This window comes from Pteronotus mesoamericanus, unplaced genomic scaffold (assembly GCF_021234165.1).
Source record: "Pteronotus mesoamericanus isolate MK-2021 breed Mesoamerican mustached bat unplaced genomic scaffold, CSHL_Meso_final scaffold_1186, whole genome shotgun sequence".
Lineage (NCBI taxonomy): Eukaryota > Metazoa > Chordata > Mammalia > Chiroptera > Mormoopidae > Pteronotus > Pteronotus mesoamericanus.
The window spans coordinates 6,543,630-6,569,189 of record NW_026555302.1 but is presented as its reverse complement, the minus strand read 5'-3'; the positions used below and the strand labels follow the sequence as shown (position 1 = coordinate 6,569,189).

General features: G+C 33.5%; 1 protein-coding gene across 1 annotated transcript in view; it reads left to right on the top strand.

Moving 5' to 3' along the window:
* The window catches only part of XPR1 (xenotropic and polytropic retrovirus receptor 1), a 125,535-nt gene that overhangs the window by 75,714 nt on the left and 24,261 nt on the right, over positions 1 to 25,560 (top strand). The window contains exons 4-11 of the mRNA XM_054587694.1: positions 4,455 to 4,678; positions 7,003 to 7,152; positions 7,804 to 7,887; positions 9,137 to 9,218; positions 15,979 to 16,169; positions 16,377 to 16,556; positions 21,914 to 22,085; positions 23,256 to 23,450. Coding sequence (XP_054443669.1) covers positions 4,455 to 4,678; positions 7,003 to 7,152; positions 7,804 to 7,887; positions 9,137 to 9,218; positions 15,979 to 16,169; positions 16,377 to 16,556; positions 21,914 to 22,085; positions 23,256 to 23,450 — 1,278 coding nt within the window. The remainder of the gene's footprint in view (positions 1 to 4,454; positions 4,679 to 7,002; positions 7,153 to 7,803; positions 7,888 to 9,136; positions 9,219 to 15,978; positions 16,170 to 16,376; positions 16,557 to 21,913; positions 22,086 to 23,255; positions 23,451 to 25,560) is intronic.

Sequence of the window (25,560 nt, the reverse complement as noted above, 5' to 3'; positions counted from 1 at the left end):
TTTTTAATTATGGCAGTTTTATGCCCTTCCACTACCTTGTGAAACTCTCGTATCTATCTCTCTAGAGCACAGTTTGCAGAATGGCATCTACAAGATGCTATTGAAGTTGAGAAGAAAATATTAGAACTTTTATATATTTATGTCTTACTCTTTTAACTTTGTATTATATGTTCACCTTCCTACTTTTTTAACATTTGTTTTTTTAGTCTCACAGAGCTCAGGTTCCTTGACTCCCTTGTTGTATTCCAGTTGATCAGATACCTCCCAGAACTCTTTACCACTTTTAACCACTTTTGTCCCTTGTACTTTTAATCCCTAGCAAGAAACTCCAGCTGTGGACTGATCCAGCCATTTACTTTCTTCATACACTGAGCTGCTTAGGACAGCTGGGAAAAAAATCATAGAGCAGGAAAATTTGAACCACTGTAAATTCGTTGTTGCTTCTTAACTGTGTCCTCAAAGCTGCCTGTTGGTCCTGATCAATGCCCTTTTCCGTGCTCCAAAGTGCCCTTGTAAACCCTACACCATTCTCTTGAGTTCTTTGACCCTACTGTCTTCCTCATCGTGCTCATTAACCTCCTACTTTACAAATAAATTAAAGGCCTTCAACTCCTGTTGGTGTATAATGCTTAGGCAGATCTATGCGTTCCTCTCCACAAATACTTATGGACATTCTTACCCTTATTAATTTTACTCCAGTCTTTGTGGCAAAGATGTCCCTCATGAGCCCGTGGCAGATCTCTACAACTACTGGTTGAATTTCAGTTACTTGAGCCCTTACTCCTGAAATTGTCTCCTCTAAGAATTATGGAGTAAATGCATTGTTAACTTCCCTTTTTACTGGTTTAGTCTCCTTAGCAAGTCACTCCCTTCAAACTAAAAATAAATCAACAAAAAGGGAAGCAAATATCTTAACTCTGTGTCGTCCTCCTCCTCATCTTTCATTGATGGCTGGACTTCTTTGTAGGCAGAGGGAACAGTCTTTGCAAAGGCACAAGGCCATTAAAGGACATGGCATATACACATGTCCTCTTTACTACATTACAAGCACCTAGAAGACAGAGACAACATAGAAATATTTGAAACCATGCAAATGGATAAATTTTTAGTGGGGGGAAAATGTACAGAAGGAATGGCAATTTTCAAGGACAAAGGTAATTTCCATAATTAGGGAGTAGGAGGATAAATAGGAACCAGCAGTGTAGACAGCCATGTACTGTGGACTGAGGAAGAGGGACTAAAAGAGGAAGGCATTCGCATTGGAAAGAGCCATTGGATGTGATCTAAGGCTGTAAATGAAAAACAAATGAGATCAAGTTTATTAGCATTTTCTTTTATTATAATTTTTTGGGAAGGGGTTTCTGAGTCCAACTCTGAAATTTAGATCACAAAGAATAGATAATGCTTCTTAGTTCATAAAAAGAAGTATCTACTCTTAACAATAGATACATAATTTTTATATTTTGAGTTATACACATATATGTAGGTTTTGTGTATGTTTGTATGCATCTATGTATGTATATGTAATATAAATAATTTTTCATAAAACAGTACTTATCCTTACTACTTGTAATTTTTTCTGTTTTTCATATTTAATTATTTCTGTTTGATTTTTAAAATCCTGATTTATGATCTACTAAATTGCTTCCATGATACCATATTGGATTATATATAACCCTCAATTTGAAAAATGGTATCTTAGACTTGGTTACTTTTCAGAAACAATTTTAGACTTTCTACTATTAAAAACTTGGGACCTGTGATATAATGACACCCTTTTTGTATGTGTATTGGCAGGGCTATTAGGACATACATCTTGATGTCACCACAGAGTAGGTACAAATTCATAGTCTTCAGACTGGCTTTTTGCCAGGTCAGGAAGTAACGGGTAATATGAAGACATGATTGACAGAAATAAAATTTGTCGTTTGTCCTAGACAGTATCAGTCTTCTCCATATTTAACTGTTTTTTTATGGCAGATTGTCTTGTAAACGGCAGTCCTCAGACACTGAGGCACATGAGAAACTAAATAATACCAGGGTGAGTTCAGCTTATACACCTACTCGACCCACTTGTATCTCACAAAAATATTTAATATTCAACTAAAATGGTCATTTTTAAATGATATAGTCTTGACTGAAACCGTTTAGTACCTGAAAAAAATGCTATAAAAAACAAACAAAACATAGAATGAATATCACTAATGTGTGGGTATTTACTTTGACACCAATTCTGTTACCTACCAATTACATGTTGGATTTTTGGACCTTATTATTTTTGTGGAAGTTTACCATTTAACCTTCCTAGGCCTGCATATACACTTGCTTGTAAAATGAGCAAATTGATTCCCAGCCTTCTAGGTTTCCACATGTGAAGAGTCAGAAGCTATTTTCACTAGTTCAGAAAACCAGATGTAAGTTATTTTATCGCTCTTTATTTTTTATTTCATATCTTTAGTTAATAAGATATGGGCATTTATTTAGATTTATAGATAGAACCTTTGAATATTTGAAGACCCTGGGACAAGAGGGTAATTTTTAAAAGGAGGCATTCTTTATAGTGATAACGTTGCTAATCCCTGACCTAGAATCGTGAAGGCTGTAGTGTTAGAAACTTTGTTGTGACGTTATGTCCTCCTCCAAGTAATACTAAACACTTCATGTTACCTTTTTCTCTTCTCTTGGACCAGTTTGCTCTCTCTTTTCATTCAAAATACTTAGCTTTTCAGCGGTATCTTTATGTGCCTACATTTTAAAAAACCTTAGAATAAAGATCTGTTGCTTTTAATGTTCCATAATTAAAACCAGCAATCTTTTTTTTTATTGGTTGGAATGTTTTAAATAGATAGCTAAGAGCTTTTTCCTTTGTTTATAAACAACTTCAGGGTTTTGGGTTTTTTGGTCTGTCCTAAATTTTTTGGCTTCAGTTATTACACAAGGAACTCATAGCAGTGCTGGGTGCTTTCCCATTCTTTACCAAAAATGAGGGATGAAAGGAGGGAAGAAAGGAAATTGCAGTAGTGTTATTATTTTTAAGTCAGAAAATTATAGCAGTAGAAACAGATTTATTCCTTGGCTGCTAAATATTTTCGGGCTTCATATAAATGAAAGAGCAATTGGATAATAGTTACTCAGAACTATTCCTATTATAGTTATTCCTATAATCCCATTACACAGTGTCTTGCTATACTTTTTTATTCTTATTGAATTTGAGACACTGTATATTGTTTTGCCACTGAACATGTGTAGTGAAATATAAGAATCTCACTGAAATACTAAATGTTCGCTTTACAAGTCATTATATGGATCTAATACCCACATATTTAAGTTAGGATTTAGTGGTTAGTTTTGTTCTTTGCTTTTATGTGTGTTAAAATGTGGATTAAATATATATTTTATTAATTAGAGTAAAATCCCCATTGTGTTAGAATTTTTTCCTACATGATGAATCTCTTGAATCTTGAGTTTATTACAGCACAGTCAGCTACTTAAGAGCTATTAAAAGATGGGGGGTAGAGGGAAGTGAATTAAAGCAGTCAGCCTGGCTTGCTTTCTGATTAACACATTTGATGAAAATTAAAATTATTTACATATTATCCACAATATATTTTGCTTCCTTCATTTTGTTAAAAAGTGGTTAATAAATTTCAATTAAAATCAAGCCATGTGAAACCAACTTCACTTTCTTTCTCTCCTTCCTTCTTTCTTCCCTTCTTTTCTTTGTCTTGTTTCCCCTTCACCCCCCAGACCCTGGCAACCACTAATCTACTCTCTGTCTCCATGGATTTACCTGTTCTGACATTTCTTATAAATGGAATCATGTACTGTGTGGCATTTTGTGCCTGGCTTGTTTCATTTACCATGATGTCTTCAAGATTCATCCATGTTGTAGCCTAAATCAGTACTTCATTCCTTTTTATGGCTAAATAATATTCCATTGTATATATATACCATATTTTACGTATCCATTCATCAGTTAATGGACATATGGGTTATTTCCATGTTTTAACTGTTACGAATACTAGCTTGTGTATGTGCACAAATTTTTCTGTGAACATATGTTTTCACTTCTCTTGGGTATATACATAGGAGTAGACTCAGTGGATCTTAAGGTAACTGTTTAGCCTTTTAAGAACTGACAAACTGTTTTCTAGATTATAATGTGGCTGTACTGGTTTGTGTTATTACTCTTAGTGGCTTTTCAAATTCTGTGTCTTCATTTGTAAAAAGAAAGGGTACAGCAGAGGTTTTGTAGAAAGGGAAGTGTGGGATAGAATGAAAGGAAGGTATAAAAACATTTTTTCCTGTCCAGTTCTAAGTATTACATGTAACTTTTCCCTAGAAATTTTAGGGAAACAAATGAGAATAATTAGTAAAAATTCAGACAAGTCAGTGAGTACTTTCACCACCATTTTTATCTTGATGACTTGACAATTCTGTTTTATTTCTTACAGAAAAGCTCGCAGAGGCTCAGCGCAGGTTTGCCACCCTTCAGAATGAGCTTCAGTCATCACTGGATGCGCAGAAAGAAAGCACTGGTGTCACTACGCTGCGACAGCGCAGAAAGCCAGTCTTCCACCTGTCTCATGAGGAACGTGTTCAACACAGGAACATTAAAGACCTTAAACTGGCCTTCAGCGAGTTCTACCTCAGTCTTATCCTGCTGCAGAACTATCAGGTATTTAGATTCTTACCCTGGAGACTGGAACCTTTCCATAATTGAGATACTATAATAAGTGGAATTACCTTGAGCTGTACTAATGGGCCAATCCAGAAAGGGAAATCCTTACAATGCCATTATTCTTTAGGTTCTTACTGGGATTTCTGATGTTCTTACTGGCTAAAACCATGTTATCAAAAATGGTCAAATAGTGTAATAAGACTTCTGTTTTTGAGAATCAGCTTTGTAAAACCTTTTTGTACAATACTCAGGAGCAGCCCTTGACACAAGGACCAGTAGTTTGCTTGCTATGTTTAGAGGCATCTCTGGCCATGATGAGTAGAAATCAGAACTAATATGTCTATCCAACCATTGCTGGCTATGTAAGAGCTTCTATATCCTACAAACCTATAGTGAGATTTCCATAAATGCAGTTAGACACTTAACTTTCCTGCAGCTAACACTAATAGTATAAAAGATACTATTTAACTTGCCACTAAGAATCCTTTCAGTTTTGTTAATCACAGGCTGCAACATAACTAGCTGTTCTAATCTTGCAATAAAACCAATTAAATCACAGCAAATGTTTATACAGACTGAACATCTAAGCTATTATATCACTTAGCATTTTAAAAATCCAATCTGAAAAATTGAACTACCATGTCTGCAATAGTTTGGAATTGCAGGACATTTATTCATTAGTAATTCTTTATAGATGTGTTCATATAGTTAAATCTATAAAGAATTTATTGAAAAATATGATTTGTTCAATAATAACCATTTAAATTAAGCAAAAACATGCTTCTAATCTTTAGAGAGACATTATGCACTATTCTTTTTCCATTTTGTTCTTGTGATTATTACTGCTAATCAGTGGTTAGAATCATCACAGGGTTATATAGTGTATAAAAACTAAAGATTATATAACAAAAGTATTATCGGGGTAAATACTGGACTTTTAAAATAAGAAGTCAATATAGTCTCATATCTGCAGTGATCTAAGTTGTTAATCCATGTACTTATTTCTGTCTTTTATAATTCTGCTTTCTTCTTTGGTGGGTTAATACTTTATAATGGAAAGAACCACCCAGTTGGAAAGTAATGTTTGAAGACTAAAAAAATAATTACATAAAATATATATGAAAAGAAATTCCTTTCTTTTGAAATTTATCCATAAGCTTTATAATTTATTTTTGAAAAGAAAAAATAGATCTCTTTCTTATAAAACATTAACATTTTATATTTTATTAATTATGCTTGTGTATTACAGGGAAATACCTTTGTTAATTTTTTTAACTTTTCCAGAAGCTTTTCTTTTGGGTCATTATAAAAAGTTGCTTGGGAAAACAAAAATAATTGTTATAAAAGTTTTGATCTGTCCTCTATTCTTTGAAGCTGTTTATTCCATAAGAATACATTCATTTTGAGAATGAGGAGAAAGGGAAGTTAATGGAAAACAGTCTATAAGTCATGGGGTATGCACCCAAAGGAGAATTTAAGGTGATCCATTAAAGTATGAGCAAAAATTATAAGCAAGAAAGCAAAGCCTATTTTGGAGTGAGCTCTCATTTTTTTACTAATGGGGATATGTGCTCAACAAATTTGGGAGACCTCTGGTTTAAAGAGCCTTGTAAGTCAATGGTTTCCTGCTTTTTTGCATGTTGATCAAACAACAGAATTTGAGAATGTAAAAAAGTAGGATTTTGATATTATAGAAATGAAGGGAAAATATTAGCTTCTCTCCATTATCAGGAAAACTATGTAAGTATGATCACTTCTTTTCTACGACTCTTCTTTGCAATCCCACCCCCAAACTGAGAATGGATGGAGGCAAAATGAAAGTTAAAAGAAATAGATGATCTTTTTTTCATGCTGGTTTTTAGATGCTTGTATAACAGTGGGAGCAAATGCATACCTATACCAGTCCTTCAAAAAGCAGAGAACTTATAAATGTATTCAGTATGTGATCAGTCTGAAATATTTTTTGAAAATATTCTTCTGATCAAAGAATAAACATAAATTAGCTAATTTGAGAGTAATTGTTCATAGGAAAATGGAAACAAATGTTTTGAGTTTAGGACTTCTATTAATTTACTTGAAATAGAAATAATAGGGTTTATATTTAGGGTTTCTTTCTATTACTGGTAGAATACTACCTTGAAATGAATAAATAAAATAAGAAGAGTCTTATCCTTTCAGTAAGTGCTTTTATAAAGCATTGTCGTTTCCTTTGGTACTCAATCTTCAAGTAAGCTCTGTGTGCACATAGTGCTGGTTATTTTTCATCTTCTTTTATGGTGGTGGAAATTATAGTAGTATTTCTCATTTTTTTTTTCCTGTAGAATCTGAATTTTACAGGGTTTCGAAAAATCCTTAAAAAACATGACAAGATCTTGGAAACATCTCGTGGAGCAGATTGGCGAGTAGCTCATGTAGAAGTGGCCCCATTTTATACATGCAAGAAAATCAACCAGCTCATCTCTGAAACTGAGGTATAGTAATCTGACTCATATGCCACATACTTTCAATTCCTTGCATATCTTATTTTTAATGAAATAATTCCCCATTTCTGTTCTCCTTTATAATGGACTCTAACTTTGAATATATACATATACATGGTCTGGCCGAAGTAAGGCCTGCTTCAGTGTGGTTGGTAGGGTTAATAATATGGATGTAATAATTTATAGTTTTAATTTAAACCTTTTACCTAAAATGTCATATGGTATGCCTGAGTATGATATTGTTATGTTACAGGATTACATGCTTATGATTTTGTAATAAAACTTTTTATAATAAAAGGGGGCATTATTTGTTCCAGACCCTGTATTCTTACTCATGATTTTATTCTTTTACTTAATCAGTACTCATTCACCAAGAGGTTATCAAAGTACTATATATATATATATATATGTATATATATATATAGTACTTTGATGCTTATGATTTTGTAATAAAATATAAAAAAGGGGGCATTATTTGTTCCAGACCCTGTATTCTTACTCATGATTTTATTCTTTTACTTAATCAGTACTCATTCACCAAGAGGTTATCAAAGTACTATATATATATATATGGTTCAGAATTGTTTATGCATTACTCGAGTTTACTATAACCTGTGTCAAAATTTAGTAATGTCTTTCTAGGCCGTAGTGACCAATGAACTTGAAGATGGTGACAGACAAAAAGCTATGAAACGTTTACGTGTTCCCCCTTTGGGAGCTGCTCAGGTTAGTATTTGTTTCTAGTTATTTGGTTGGATTTCCCAATTTAATGATCAGTAATCAGTTTAGCTGATAAAATATACTGATTTTATTACTTTAAAAAATGTTTGAAAGTTTTTAAGTAGTTAATACTGTTGTTATTTTGTATTAAAAAATTAGATGCCAGATCTTACTTCATAATGAATTATAATGTCTTCCCAATCCAATACTGCCTCTTCTTATCCTATACTTTTTTATTTTTATTGATACGCTAACTTGATGGTCTCACCAAGTGATTAAGATGAGATGTGTATTTAATGATGGGGGTATCAGATGTGCTGGGCTATCATATAGCTTATACAGAATACAATAGTTAAACCTAAAAGAAGCATTTTTAAATAATATTTGTTATACCAGAAAACATTTAAGTGATCTTCTGTGTCATAAAACAAGTCTCAATAAACTAAAAAGGATTTAAATCATAGAAAGTATGTTCTCTGACCACAGTTGAATGGAAATCAATAACAGAAAGAGCTTTTTTTAATCTCATCCTAATAAAAGGCATTTACAAGAAATCTATAACTAATATCATATTGTACTTAATGATGAAACACTGAATGCTTTCTCCCTAAGAATAAAGAAAGATATTAACTTCTCTTCAGCATTGTACTGGAGATTATAGCCAGTGCAGTCATATAATAAAAAGAAATAAGAGGCATTCAGATTAGAAAGAAAGAAGTAAAATGGGTGGGGGGTTTTTTGCCAATGACATGATGACCTAGGAAATCCAATGAATTAAGAGACTAGGTAGTAGAACTAGCAAGCTTAGCAAAATTGCTGAATACAAGATCAGCATGTAAAAATCAGTTATATTTCTATATACCATCATGAACAATTGGAAGTAAAAATTTTAAAAAGTAATGCAATTTATGATTAAAGCATGAAATATTTAGGGATAAGTATAATAAAAGATGTTCAAGACCTCTAAATAATACTCAAATCTCTCCTATAAGAAAATCAGTGTATATATAATTTGAAGCCTAAAATTATAATCTTGTTTATTTAGTGACTCAGATTTCTGTAAAAGAATTCAAATAACTGGCAACACTATTCTAGTATTATAGAATAATGCTTTGGATTTATATAAATACATACCATAAAATATTTTTGTTTTCATGGTAGAACTTTGAGGCTTATGCTACTGATTTATGACAGCATATTCTAAATGTACTTAACATTTTACCCTGTACCCAAAATTCTGTTTTTCTGTCCATAGCCTGCACCAGCATGGACTACTTTTAGAGTTGGCCTATTTTGTGGAATATTCATTGTATTGAATGTTACCCTTGTGCTTGCCGGTAAGTAAGTAGGTTAAATTTTGAATTAAATTATTTTTACAAATATGCCTATGTCATATTCTGTCCTTCTGTTAAACTTACTACCAAACTACCAAAGCTATTGAAAGAGAAATCTGTTAGGGCTGAGTTTTTGTTCTTATAAATAAGTGAGGGTGGGAGAAGTCATTTGTTTTGGTTTGTTTTTCTCCCCCCCCCCTTTATTTATTTATTTATTTATTTATTTATTTATTTATTTATTTAACTTTTTTTTTCCCCCAAAATACATTTGTCTCTGCCTACCCCCCACCACTTTCCCTTGGTTTGTTTTTCCCTTAGAGTATATTATCCTTTAAAACTGCTAGTTGATGTCTTCTAGTTCTCCATCATTTTCCAGTGTTTATGTACAATTTCTTCACACTTCTTCAGTGCTCAGTTTTCAAGAACCTTAGCTCCTTTGATCACAGATGAGATTAAATAAGATACTACAAATCATGTACTAATTTATTTACTTTACATTTTGGAGACTCTTTCACATCTTTTCCAGATTCTACTTACAATTACTTTGCATGTAGTTTTAAGAAGCTTGGTTATATAATTTCCTATTCTATAGAAGTTAAAAATTAAAAGAGGTAGTAGGAATTGCTAGAAGCAAGTACACTTACAATATCACAAAATGATATAACAGCAAGAGAGGCACAATCTTTCTAAACCTGCCAACAGAAACATGGAGCATTGTCGATCACTCCTCCTCAAAGTTTTTCTTCAATTAGTTTTGCTGGAAGACCACACTCTACTGGTTTTTCTATTATACTTCACTGGAAATTCTTTCCCGGTCTCCAGTGCTAGCTGGGTTTGTTGTTGTTGTTGTTGTTGTTGTTGTTGTTTTGTTTTCTTTGCGACATCTAAATGTTGAGGAACAGTACTGGGCTCAGTCCTCAAATCTCTTTCTCTGTCTACATGTATTTACTACCTAGGCAATCTTATTCAGACCCATGACTATAAATACCATCTATATAATCATGACTCCCAAGTATACATACATACTCTTTCTTCTATTTAATTGGCTACTTGGATGACTAGTAGGCATCTCAAACTTAACATGGACAGTTTTTTTTGTAACCCTCAAGTACCCTTATTCTTTCATATGACATCACCTTTCATCAGTTTCTCAGGCCAGAAACCTTTAGCCACTCTTTTCCCCTATACCTCCTCTCTAGTCCATCAGCAAATCCTGTTGCTCTGTCTTCAAAATATATTCTGAATCTGACCACTTCCACCAGTGCCAGCCTTAACATAGTCCAACAGCCTTCTGAACTTGTCTCCCTGCAACCTCTTGTGGCTCCTTATAGCCACCACTGTCTTTCTTTAAAAATAAGTTACGTTACATCAATTTCCACTTCAAAATCCAGTAATGGCTTCTCTTACGATATTATTGAAACTTCTTACTACAGCGTATAGGACCCTACAGGAGCTCGCCCCATGGGCCTTTCTGGCTTTACATCCTGTCATCCCCCCCACACTCAGTTCTGCTCTGTGTTTAACCATTCTTGTGTTGTTATTACTTGAACACTCCAGGTTCATTCCCATCTACAAGCCCTTGCAATTACCTAAAGGGCTCTTCCCCAATATGTTTACTCTTCCTCCCTCACTTCATTCATATAATCTCAATTGAAATGCCACCTCCTCAGTAAGGCCTTTGTGATGATCCTACCCTAAAATAGCTTGTTCTGTCCCTTTAGCCTACATTAGTTTTCTTCAGAGCACTTGTAATTACATGGCATAGTATTTCATATTTATGTTTCTCAATATCTGTTTTCCCAGTGGAATGTAAGTTCCTTGATGCCTGCCAATTTCTCTCCTGTTCACCATTGTATTTCCAGCATGTAGAACACTGCCTGGGACATAGTAGGAGTTCAAAAAATATTGGTGGAAGTTCGAATGGATGGCAGAGAAAAGACCAAGACACCTCTCTCTCTCTCTCTCTCTCTCTCTCTCTCTCTCTCTCTCTCTCTCTCACACACACACACACACACACACACACACACACAGAAAAGACACATCTCAAAGGTTCTTGCATTTAAAGACTTTTACTTTAAGGGCAAACTATCCTGGTGTACCTTGAGAGCCTTTGTTCTTACCCTTATAATGATAACTGTGATTCATGAATAAAGGATTAAATTCTACTCAGTGAAGCCTGCAAACATACATGACTTAAAACTAGATGTTATTGTATAAATCTTCATTATACTCTGTTTTGGACTTTTAGTACTCATAATAATGCAAACACTGTGTATTTTTCATTTTTGTATTTCAAGTTCCTAATACAGTGTCAGACACATAGAAGGTGTTTAAGAAATAATTTTACTGAACACATTATTCCTCAAAAACATTAAGATTGTCAATTGCACATTATCAAATTTTAACCCAAGTTGTAATGGCTTTTAGAGAGTATATGAACTTTATTAATATGTTTTTATTCGTGTTCTTAGAGCTCTCTTTCAATTACTAAAAATTAACTAATAATGTCTACATAAGCTCAGGATTTAATATTGATATAATTTATAATCATATTTTAATCTAGTTTTATTTCTTCAGATAAATGCAATCCTTGTATAGAATGTATGGAACTATTACAATAAAAATCTAGCCCTAGATGATCAAGCTAGCTGTGGGGAAAGAACACTTACTGGTCATCAAAAGCCTTACCTGTGCTTTAGCACCAACTCTACTGTTTGTTAACTATTTTGGCTTTAAGGATATCACTTAACTGCTCTGTTTCAGAGCAGTTAAGTTCTTCATTTGTTAAGTGAGCTTAATAACTTCAATGTACAGGGTTGTTTCAAAATTCATTCATTCAGCAAGGAAATTTTATATATCTCACAATTATGCTTGACACCCATGAGTCTTACAATAGATAAAGAATCCCTTTCTTATGAAGCTTTTCATTGTGCCAGAGAGAGTAAGACATATATTAAAACAATAATACACAACAAGATAGAAAGTGTTAAATGTTCTAAGCAGGTCAAAGGAACAACAATTACTTTAAAATGATAGCATCAGAAAGCCTTTATGGAAGAAATGACATTTATACTAGACATTGATTGAATGAAAGACATTTCAAGAGAAGGAGACACATGAGCAGAGATTTTAATTTTAGTTGGCCAGGACAGGGGATGGGGCATAGGAAGGAGGGAGTGGGTTATGAAAGAGAGGAGTGGTTTATTTATCTAGGGCAAAGGAGAGTATTACTAGATGAGAAGAATGAAAAGATACAGTAGCTAGAGATCAGTTGATAGATTTTAGCTAAGAAGTGAAAGTAAAGCATGTTTTTGGTTGGGAAGCACTATATCAGTATATAAGGTGTGTCCAAAAGGTATCCAGCTATGCACTATGAAAAATAGAGACATTTATTGAAGAAGATACAAGATACAAGAAACATTGTACACAGGGCAGTCATGCCTCAGTCCCCTTCAAAGTAAGCACTTTGGGGCCTCACACAATTTTCCCAGTTGCCATCAGCTGCCCTGTTCTATTTCCCTGAATCTCATCAATGGTCTGAAATCTCTTTCCTTTCAAAGGTGAGTTCAGTTTTGGGAAAAGCCAGAAACTGCAGGATGCCAAATCTGGTCTGTAGAGGAGCTGAGTCACCTGGGTGATTTGATGTTTTGCCAAAAAACTCTAGGAGATGGGATGCATGAGCAGGCACATTGTCGTGATAAAGCTGTCAATCACCGGTTGCCCATAACTGCGGCCTTCTGAATCATCCAGATAGTTTCTGTAGAGGAATGTTCAAGTTTAAAGCGAAATTTGTTGCAGATTCATTGCTCTACTGGCTCAGTCGTTTTGAATGCAAAAGCCACACAGTACACATGCTTTTAGTCAAGGGCACCTACTGCCATCCAATGACTAGTACAATGAAGTTGTCATTGTTCACACATGCACATTTCAGTCCACTCTCCTTGGCTACCAGGCTACATTGATGTTGCACAAACTGTTCTTCTTACATTAACAATGGCTGGACTTTTTCCGAACAGTCCTTGAATATGGGTGTATGTATTGGGAGTTGTTCTTTCCGTAGGGAAAACCTTAGTCATTCGTATGTGGAATTTTTCTTTTTATTTCCAAGATGAACATAGTACTATTATTATTAAATAAGACATAAGAATAAATAAACTTCATTCTTTTTATGTGAATGAATTGAAAAGAAGTTTTTTAAAATTCAGGGACAAGTTGAGGTTTTATTTTCTTTCATAAATACAGATTAAGTTTTTGTGAGACACTCGGAGTTGTTTTTTAGAGTGTGGTATATGCATTTAGTGTTGTGCATTATGTTTCTCACCTCAGAGCCCTTCTTTGTTTGATCTGTGTGTTTGCATGGGAGAGGCAGGGTAAATATAGTTAAAACCAGCTGTCTATTCTTATTTATCTCCCAGCAGGTGCTTAAAAGATAACAGTGTTGAGAGAGAAACACAGCAGTAGTAATGCATGCACAAGCATGATTCTTTTTTCAAACATTCACATCAAAAAATAGTGTGCAAAAAATAGTTTCTCAAAGGGACATGACCTGATATTTAATAATTTGTCTCAAATTTAAGTACATATTTCATATATTTGCTTTTATGAAAATGAAAAATTACCTGTTTAGGTTTTTTTAATCTTGTTTTAAAGATTCCTAACAACCTTAATTTAACACAGTAATGATATACTTGTTCCTTTGCAGTCTATCTTCACATAACCAGTAGAGTAGCCCTTTGAAATTACTAATCTCGTTATGTCACTTTTGTGCAAAATCTTTAATTGGCTTTATACATAAGAATAAAAGCTTAGGACATCTTGACAAAGATGTCCTACCTGACCTGCCCCTGGCTATATTTTTTACCACTTTATCTCTCATTTATTCCCGACATAGTGACCTTGGCCTTCTTCCTGTTCTGGGAGGATACCACGCTCATATCTATATTAGGGCCCTTTTACTTTCCCTTTATTTGGAGCTCTACCCTTCAGATATTCACATGATTCATTCTCTGTTTTTTAAGGGAATGCAAATGGTCTACAAATACCATATCCTGATAGGTCTTCTTGACCATCCTACTTAAAATAGCACATAACATCATTCTTTATCTTCTTACTCTATATTTTTTTTCTTCAAAAATTTTATCACCATCTGACATTGTACAGAACAGAAGTTTCCTGAGACAGGTATTTTGTCTGTTTTTTATTAGAGTCCCCAGGTCTTAGATTTGTGTCACATATAATAAGCACCTAATAAATGTCAAAGTAATGAAAAAATGAAATTTTGTCAAGTAAAAGGGAAAAACATGATATATACTGAATACCCATAATGGACCAAACACTGTTTTAGTCATTTAATATATGTTGTTCACATTTCATCTTCTTAACAGAATTTTAAGAATAGTTGTTATCCCCACTGACCAACAAGGAAACTGAGACTTTGAAAAATTAAATAATTTGCCCTAGTATCACTGGGATTTGAAATCTGGTTTATTATATTTGACTCCAAAGCAAAGGCTTTCTCTACCCTGTATTTTTAAATTATTAAATGTGCTATACATTATAGAGAATACAAAGTTAAATAATAAATTATTGTTTATATGAAATAAGTGTATAGGGTAGTACAGTATATAATTAAATATCAAATGAATGGTACTCTCGATATATTTTATAGTTATTTGGAAAAATTGAGAAATTGGTAGCCAAATTGAAATGTTTGGCACATAGTAGGCTCTCAATGAAACATATTGGTTCAGTGAATTTATGAACAGATAAGGACCTGTCTCTTAAATAATCAGTAGAATTTGAATTGTTGGAAAGAAAGGGCAAGGCCCTTTTATGCACAGAAGACAACATAAGCAAATGTGAAATGAGCATTTGGTAAAGTGGTAATAAAGCTCATCAGGAGAGAAGAATTAAAATGTTCAGAGGGACTGTGAGATAAGTTTGGGAAAATTGAGTTGGAGATCAGATAGTGGAGAACTTGAATTGGGAGGCTAAAGTGTTTGAATGTAGAGATACTGAACATCTGTATGGGCATATGGGCAACAGAATGTAGTGGCGAAGAGTATGGGCTTTGAAGCAAAACTGAGTTAAAATCCTGGCTCTCCCATGTACTAACTTATTAACCCTGATCAAATTACTTAACCTGTCTGTGCTGTAGTTCCCTCATCAATCAAATGACAATAGTAGTTTTTAACTCACAGAGCCATTGTGAGGATTAGATGAATTACTGAATTGTATCTAAAGATACTAAGAACAACCCTTAGTACATGGTAAGCATTCTGTGAGTATTAACTGTTTTTTATATCACTTTTTAATTTTCACATTGTCATTGTGTGAATTATTTTCTTTAATTTTCACAGCAACTCTGCAAAGTAGGTATTACTATATCCAGTTTAATGATGAACAAAACAAAGCCAAAGAAGTTGTGTCATGCCTGAAAATCCCCAGCCAACAGAACTGATGTTACGATTCTAAACTATTTTACCTTGATTCTCTCTGTAATCTAGAAACTAATGGAAAAATGAACTAACATTCTAATAGTCAAATTTTAGAAAAGTTTTTCTCATGGGATTTTGCAGAGGGAAATGAAAATGGGAAAGAACCTAGAAGCAGGTTTATAGGCTCTTGAGGTAATCTAGATTTAGGTTTTATTTATTTAAAAGCAATTCCTGTGATAGGGCTGTATCTTTGAGAATTGAGAGAAAAGACAATAAAGGAGATATTATGAATATTCTAACTAACCAATTAATTGATATTCTTTCAGCTATATTTAAACTTGAAACAGATAGAAGTATATGGCCCTTGATAAGAATCTATCGGGGTGGCTTTCTTCTGATTGAATTCCTTTTCCTACTGGGCATCAACACGTATGGTTGGAGACAAGCTGGAGTAAATCATGTGCTCATCTTTGAACTTAATCCAAGAAGCAATTTGTCTCATCAGCATCTCTTTGAGGTAATTGAAGCGAGACAGAAAGTCCCACAAATAGAGTTTGCATTAGCTGTACAGCTGGTTTAGTGGGTGCTGAAATCCATCTTCTGCTGTAAGAGGACTGTTGACTTAATAACTAAACACTTCCTTACCTTCCTTTTAATAAAGAGATTCTGAGTAATGGTAAAAATAAAAATGACAATTTTTTTCTCTTTTTCCATCCTTTATCAGATTGCTGGATTCCTTGGAATATTGTGGTGCCTGAGCCTTCTGGCGTGTTTCTTTGCTCCAATTAGTGTCATCCCCACATACGTGTACCCACTTGTTCTTTATGGATTTATGGTTTTCTTTCTTATCAACCCCACCAAAACTTTCTATTATAAATCCCGGTTTTGGCTGCTTAAACTGCTGGTAAGTCCAGAAATTTGTGTTTCATTTTTAGAGTGATGTGTTGGTCATTGGCTTCCTTCAGGGTGAAACCCCGGCTGCTATGCTGTGCAGCTGCGGGTGGCGTGCTTCCCCTTGTAATCCACGTGAGTGGGGCCTAGCTTTACAGACAGAGAACATGATAGACCTGATGTTATAGCCCAGTGTCTTTGCAAAAGCACACATGCGTTTTTTTCCTTTGAAAATGGAGTATGAAGTGTCCAGGTACTGAAATGATTTTGCAAATTAATAATTCATGATTAATTTAGTTACTTCATTATACAGATTATTTAATCAGCTCTGTTAACATGTCAAACTCTGTAAGTTTCCTTTTCTTAACAAATAGCAAAATTTTATTTTTCTTTTAATATAAATAGAATACCATTTTTATTTTATGAAAAGTTGGTTCTCTAAAAGTATTAGGAATATCTTGGCAGATCAAGTTTAATTTGAGAAACTAACTTGGATTCTTTGTTTATAATAAATTTTATTTCTTCTTCCACTTCTTAATGATCTCAGTGCAGTCTCAATATTAACATGTAGAATATAGTATTAGGATATGTAAAAATGGTAGCTGTATTTTTTTTGTGTATGATAGTATAAAGTTAACTCTGGGAAAAGATTTCTGCTTACTCTTAAATTAAACCAGCTCTGTATTGAAAATCAATTTGGAATGCTTTCATATAATTATTTCTTAGATTATAAATTACAGCTAACAGAAGAATGAAGATTAGTGATTAAGTCAGTCAATCTCTATTCAAACTTTCAAAATTCCCACAATTATTGCCTATTTCTTTTTTCTTTAGGGTTAGCAGATTTTTATTGTTGTTCTTAACAATAAACTCCCTATATATAGCATTAACTAAATTTTTAAAAATCTGAAGACATAAAATACGGCCTTCCTATTAAAGAAAACATAATTAGTACTCAACAAATAAAAAGCAACCTATGTGTGAATATAGGTGAGTATTTATAGCATTGAGGAAAAGAAAATGGCCCAAATCTTGATTTCTTTTCCCCCAAAGTTGATTGTTTTTTATTTGTATTTTTTATTTCTTATTTTTTCCACTAGAACTTTTTAAATTACACATTGAAAACCTTCTTTTCCTCCAATTTCATTAAATACAAATAAATAAAAAATAATTTCCTTTAAGAATAGCACCACTAGGCCTAACTTTGGGGTTGAATTCCAAGTATGGAACTTAAATGTACAAGAATATTTTGATAAGTCATAAGTATACCATTGCATTTAATAGGTTTATTCATTATTTTGAAAACATAACTTTTTGAGGATTTTTTAAGATGAATATTTGAGCCATTTATGTGTCTCTTGAAATCTATACTGAAGTCATTTCCAGTTAGTACATTATTATATTAACTTTTTTATTTAAGATTATTTGTCAATTTATTGCTAGATTTTGTGGAGTTTTAAAACTTATTATTTGGTTACAAGGAAATAACTAAGATTATAAACACCTATTGTTTTCGGCCTCAGAGTGAAATCTCTATATAGTTATTTTGAAATAAGGTTTGAAAGACTCAGAAAACTCAGGTGTTAATATGATTTTATCATTGCAATAACAAAGTAACACAGTTGTGTACATTGTATGCTAAGTGAGCATTTCCCCAGTGCATCCTTCTTTGTTTAAATAGTAAGTTGTGATTCTTGCATGACCAGTTAAGCTTTTAGCAAAATGATTCCCTGTTGAGTAGACGTTTATCTATGCATCTGCTGTGTGCTAATAAATGAGCACTTTTTGATGGAATAGGTTGGCAGTGATAATATAAGAAGAAATAATAGAATAATAAAATGTGCCATCAGAAGCAGTAAAATACAGAAGGAAGCACTGTGATTTGTTACCTGTAATAATAATTGTAAACAGGAAAATGTTGTTTATAGATCATTTTAATGATAATTGACCTGTCAACTTACATAAATTCAAATCTCACTGAGAAAACTTATCCTTAAACTTATTTCTAGTAAATTTACAGGAATATTTCCACCCTAGTTATGTTTTTCTTATGTTCTCTTTTTAAAACCTCATCCTGAAGTTAAACTATATTTCCTTTCTTCTTCTTTAATTTTTAGTGGGAAAAGAATGTCACTTGGCCATAATGGTAGACGTTGGGCATCATTTATACCCATAATTAAATTTGAATCAAATTAATACATGCTACTTTCCTCCCCGAAAAAAGCTTAAAACTTTTTTTTAGGAAATGGACCTGTTTTGAAATTGTTTTATGTCAAATCAGTAGTTTTTGGTTTTGTTTTCTTTTTACATTTGTTAAGTCATACATACATCTTCTCTCCAGATGTGTATTTGCCCAAATTGGAAATCCAATTAGGAAGCATAAGGAGTGACTGAGATTTTCTAAAACAAAAATATCTTACTCTTATAGAAGGCTACTTGAAGTTATTAGAGTACTTTGCTACATAATTTGGGAGTCATTTTTTTCAATATTTTCTTTAGTGTATAGTAAAATTTTTACCCATCTCTACTATAAGAATAGATTAGAGATGTGTTCTTATATAATAATACACTATTCTGGACATCCTTTTAATAAACCATGAAGTTGTAGCTGCTGTTAATCCACATCTCATAAATGAAGAAACCTAGATTCAAAGAAGTTAAATGAGGTCACACAATAACATAGAGATGGGGTGTGAGCCCAGGCCATCTGGTTTCATAATCTGTGCTGTTGAACGCTACTGTTTAACAGCTAGACCTGGTAGTTACTTTATTGAAGATGTTTAATTTTGACCGAGTGTATCAAACTAATGAAATATAAAAATCAAATTTGGAAAGAATGTGCTTACTCACAAGCCTCTAAAACGTAGAAATTAAAACTTCATTTCCTTAACCATTTATCTGCATTAACTTAGAAGATGTTAGCATATGTCCTTTGTATTAACTTACTAGTGGCTTTCTTTGTATATATGGATAAAACACCGAATATCCAGAACTGTCTCTAGCTTTCTTAATACTATTACTCACTGGATTGTTATAATTTTAATCAAAATCAGAAAGTAGAAATTGGAGGACCTTAGCCTGAATAAGAAAGAAAGAAGGAAAATTCTCACTCAAAAGGCGGAATTCAGATAAATCTAAGATGAATTTGACTCTGTGTAAATGTTAGGGAATAAAGTAGCATCTATTTATTTTCTACCACCACCTCATCCTTATCTTTGACTGAGCTACTTGCTCCCCCCTTTTTTTTTTTATTTCCACGGTATTTTGTATGTTTATCTATAATAACACTTACTACGCAGTACTCTTCATTATCTCTCTAGGTGTTTATTTGCCCAACCAGACTATGATTTGCCCAATCATCACTTTTAGGTCTTTGAGAGTAGAGACTATATTTTTAATTTATGTCTATATCTCTACAATGCCTGACGTATAGTAAATAGTTAATAAGCCTTTGTTAAATGCATGAATGACTATAATTATATTTTTCCTTCATTAGTTGTATTATACCAACATTTATTACCCCCTTCTTTCTTCTTTTCTTCATCTTCTCTCTTCTGTCCCTTCCTTCCAGTTTCTATTTTCATGCCACTCCCTTCTTTTTTCAGTCCCATCCCTCTCTCTCTCAGTTTCTGATTTAATGCATTTTCCTCTTCTGCTCTTATGGAGGTTTTCTGTGTTACCCAGGTTTTGAGGCTGGGTTTGGCAGATCGTGAGAGTGATAGTAGTATGTCTCATGTTAGTGAGAAATCAAAAGTTTGTCCTAGGCAACCAATTTCACAAAATGACTAAAAGTTTAGTTAGACTTTCTGATCCTTTGGTGTTGTAGTCTAAATTATCCTCTTGTTTTTCTGTCTCTTTGAATCTTTTAAGTCTGTTCTATACCCTTGACTCCCTTAAAATACCATATAAACAGGTACCAGAACCTTTTCATGCATAAATAGCTAACATCTCAAACCCCAACTGCCCCCACCCCCAAAAAAAGTTTGCTGTACCTGGAGCTTATGGTTGCAGACAATATAGCTTGTCGCTCTGGCTTAATGCACAACTTTCTGAAAGAGCAAATGAGTGATCAGGAAACCAAGCTGCGGACTCAAAATATATCAGCACCAGAACATAATGTCTCAAAGTCTGAATTATGTCCTGCAGACACCTGTTCTTACTTCCAAAGTTCCAAGGCAATACCTGTCACAGGTATTTGACACACAGGATTGATTCATAATAAAGCCATTTATCTCCCTGAAATAATAAAGGGAAATATTTAGAGAAAGAATAGGAAAAAAATCCAGCCAAGTCTAAGAGGAAAGAGCCATGGTCTTGGGCTGAACATGTCTACTAAATGAATATAGGTAGATGGCAGGAGAGCTACCGATTTATTTTCTCAAAACTGCTACTTAGAATGTCTTGTTTTAGGAGTCCATTTTCACCTGTACTAGGTAAAAAGGGTCTGACAGGGTGAAGATTAAAGCTGCCTTTATCCTATCTTCACTCAAATCCTCTCAAGGCATTCTGCACAATTTAAGGTTATTTCTAGTGATTACATTAGTATCTAATCATGCCTCTCTCTGCAGTGCCTGGATCTCTTTGCAGTAGTTAACAGGCTTCCACTGAAGAGGTCAGGATGGGTTTGTTGTAGGTCTTTTGTAAAATGGAGATATGAGTAATACCTATCTCATAGAATTGTTATAGTTAGTGGATTATGAGAAATGCATTATGAGAAAAACACACAGCATGGATTAGTGCTCAGTACATTTAACCTGAATTCATTGTTTTAGTAACAGTAGGATAAGGGCTGGTTTTTCTGGCATAATTTCAAGACAAATACAGTTATCACCGTGGCATTAATGAAATGAAAGTGATTTTGGTTAGAGAAGGCATGCTTCAAACAATGAGATGAACCATCCCTTCCCTTACTGTCAATACTGCGTAGGCAAAAGAGAGCCTTGTATTTTGTTCATTTAGCAAAGCTTCCATCCAGCTAAGATGGGAGAACATTTCAGAAATTATCATAACACATGGGTCTCCAGCAAAATTTACCTTAGAGCTTAACGTTAGACATCCTATCAGTACTTCTGCCTTCTGCCACTCTCTGCTTTTGACTTCAGCTCTTCACACTCTCTGCTTTCTATTTTCTAACTGTAGCTATTTCTGCCTTTCCCAACCCTTTCCTTTCTTAGTTATACATTCAACTCATTCCCTTTACTGCTAATTCTCCACCTAGACACTGTTGTCAGGTCCCTGTGTTTGTGATTGATTCATTGGTTTCCATTTTATCAGCTAAAGTAATCATGCTGCATGGTCAGACATGAATTAGAGAAATTTAATATAAATTTTCTTGTTTCTCTGTGTTCCAATTTTTTTTCTTTCTCCCAGTTTCGAGTATTTACAGCCCCCTTCCATAAGGTAGGCTTTGCTGATTTCTGGCTGGCCGATCAGCTGAACAGCCTGTCAGTGATACTGATGGACCTGGAATATATGATCTGCTTCTACAGTTTTGAGCTCAAATGGGATGAAAGTGGGGGCCTGTTGCCAAATAATTCAGCAGGTAGGGTATGAATGTGCATCCACGCTGCTAAACTGCCAATGTACACCAAGAAATATTGGGAATGATAACTGAGCCATTTAAGATCATGGTGAAAACTCATCCAATAATATTACAAACTTAATTAAATGTACTTGGCACTCTTAGAAATCTCATTATCTGATGTAATTTGCCTCTTAAATTACATGTTATGATTTTAGTCATTCATTTGCCAAGAGATTTACAACTTACACTTAAAAGAATTCTAAAACTAAAAAATTCTGGTACATTGGTGGTTATATCAGAAATGCTTTAGTGACAACAATTGCCATCCCAGTATTGCTTCTTAATGATCAAAAATACTGATTATTTAGAGTTAGATCAAGTGCTTTGAGAAAGCTGTTCATCTATTTTTTATCTTACTTGGGAACCTTGTTTTTCTTCTGGTTCTTCTTACCCCACTCCTAGTTTGTTCCAAGAGTTCAAGTTATAAAGAACATTTAAACTTATAAAGAACATTTTGCCTTAATGACAAAGACCAAAGTTAGACAGCTATGTAACATCTGGACTAACAAAAGTTAATGAAACCATTGCCAGTACATTTTCATTGATTGCCAGCAGATAACAATGGTATTGTAGGCTGGTCACACTGTAATACATTACCAGATTTTGAAGAAAGAATTATTTATCAACCCCATTCTTCTCATTTAAAAATACAAACTGCTCTTCATTTAAAAAAGGGGGGAGGTAGTATAGATGCATGAACAGCCTGTAGTAGATATATTATAGTGGTTTGGAGTTCATGAAATTGACTGGAGTCACCAGTGATGTTAATGTGTAGGTTTTCCAGGTGTTTCAAATACAGAGCTAATTTTTTTTCTCTTTAACTAATATACTCATCTTCTAATTTTATTATGGTTTTACCACACTCCAGGGAAATGATTCCAGAAGAGATAGTAAGAAACCTGAGATGGCAGATTTTCTCATTAGGTTCCCCCTATGTATTTTACCTTTTCTCTTGGGCTTATTTACCACTAAAAAGTTTGAGAATAAAATAGTTGCAAAGAAGAAAGTGATTCTGATACCCAGGCGTCTTGATTTTATGGACTTGCTGGTAATTACAATATATGACTAAATAATGTGAACAAGTTATTTTTTTAAATTGTAAATTTTTCCTCTTTGAAATCTTCACAGAGCCAGAAATTTGCCACAAATATTCATATGGTGTGCGGGCCATTGTTCAGTGCATTCCTGCTTGGCTTCGCTTCATCCAGTGCCTGCGTCGATACCGAGACACAAAAAGGGCCTTTCCTCATTTAGTTAATGCTGGGAAATACTCTACAACTTTCTTCATGGTGACGTTTGCGGCCCTTTACAGCACTCACAAAGGTATTCTATGATTGATTCGGAAGAGATTGTTCAGAACCCGGATTTTCACTCCTTATGTCGGTTTCTTACTCTGCATACTTTTCTAGTGAAATTCCAGTCTCCTCAGCCATACTAGTTTGTTCCTGAACATGATTTTAGTCTTATTCCAATATTTACTAACAGGTACCATTAAAAAGAATAAAAGTCTTCTGGCATAGGAGGATTTGTGATAACATTTGAAATCCTGAATTATGTTTAATGGGTTCAGTCTTTGGACACTTCAGGTTTTCATTTGGTTTTTTAGATTTGTTCATTAATGAGGTTGGGAAATGCTAGGTGAAAAAAAGTCCCTGTGGCAATCATGTATATTTTTAATCGCTTTCCTTCACCAAGTTGTAAGGAGTGTTTCCAGCCCATTTAACTGCAAATTGAGTTCTCTGATCTCTCTAGTTTCTTATCTCCATGGCAACCAGTTATTACTTGAGATTGCTCTTATGTTGGGAGGAGAAAAAAGCTTTTAGTTCTGAGCCACATGCAGTCATGGCTTTTGAATTTTTAACCTTTTTCGAAGAACTGTCTATCAAAGATCTTGCTTCCTTTTACTAAAGTGCATTCCTTCTTTGTCTGTGTAAGTCAGTGTCAGCCCACACCTTAGAGCCTGCACTGTATCATCAGTGGGCAGCAAAGAAATGCTACTAAATGAAATTATTACCATTCTTTTTAAATACTTTGGTAAATTTTGGGGGTAATTTTTTTTGGAGACTTTGTATTTTGAGAGCCTTTGTGTTCTAGAACTGCTGCTTATCTATATTACGTCTAATGTAATGGTCATGAAAGATTAGGGAGGTGGATTTTTTTGTAAGGCTTGCGATTTGGTCACCAGAATACTTTATAACATATTTCCATTTTTTGCAGTAGATTCTGTGATTACAGTAATATTGGTAATGCAGTCAATAATCTTACCACTGTGTAGGCACTTTTGTTAGATGATCATTTAACTAAGTACCTCTGTGAAGGAAACACATCATCAAAGCTCTCATAATTTTAATTCTTGATGAGGAATGCTGTTACTTAGTTCAGGCATGCATCATGATTTGGTTATTATTAGAGGGTATTACTAGAGAATTTATAAATCAGGCAGCTGATTTGATACATGGTACCATATGACTCAAGATCCTTTTACTTTTCTCCCATTCTGGATAAAAATAAGTACTGTTTTTTGGTTGGATTTTTAGGGCATATCTTCAACTATACTGATACCTTTTAGTAAGAAGCTAAAAATCTGAATTCTTCGAATCTACAAACACTCCAAATTAAAAAAACCTAAGGGTTGAGCAGTGGTTTGGATAGTATCGTAGTCTTCAGACTTTTTTTGCTCATATACCCCTTGAAAGGATTTTTTAAACTATAATTTTATTATTTTAAACGGTTGTTATTTAAACCGTATTACTTCTTTGACATTTTTAAGTTTACATCTGAAATTTCTCACTTAAGTTTAAATAATAAAAATGTATTTTCCAGTATATTTTAAATGTTCACATTTTAAAACAAAACTGCTAAATGTTTTACTAAATGTTTCCAAGTAATCTAAATATAAAAGTATGATACTGACCATGATTTATTTTTTTAATGAATCAATTCTTTAATAGTTACAAAATTTTACATCTATTTCCCACTGAACTGTACTTTAAATTATTAATTTCCTATTACTAGAAAGTGCTACGAGATTAAATTTTTCTTTCTCTCTTGTAATTATCGTTATGCTGGTTATTATCTGTAGTTGATCAAAATAACAAATATATTACAAATTTTAATAATTATTACACATAAACATCTCTTAATGAGATAAATTTATATAACTTGTTAATATTGTATTTTCCGGTTTTTATATAAGTTAACTCTGAGAAACTTAGTTAACATTGCTATATAAACGAGAGTGGAAATTTTGTTGTTGTAATGTCACTCTGTTTTTTTATTGTATTTTCCGGTTTTTATATAAGTTAACTCTGAGAAACTTAGTTAACATTGCTATATAAATGAGAGTGGAAATTTTGTTGTTGTAATGTCACTCTGTTTTTTGGGACAAATCCTGAATTTTGTGACCAGAAAAATTTCATAGTAGTCTATCATC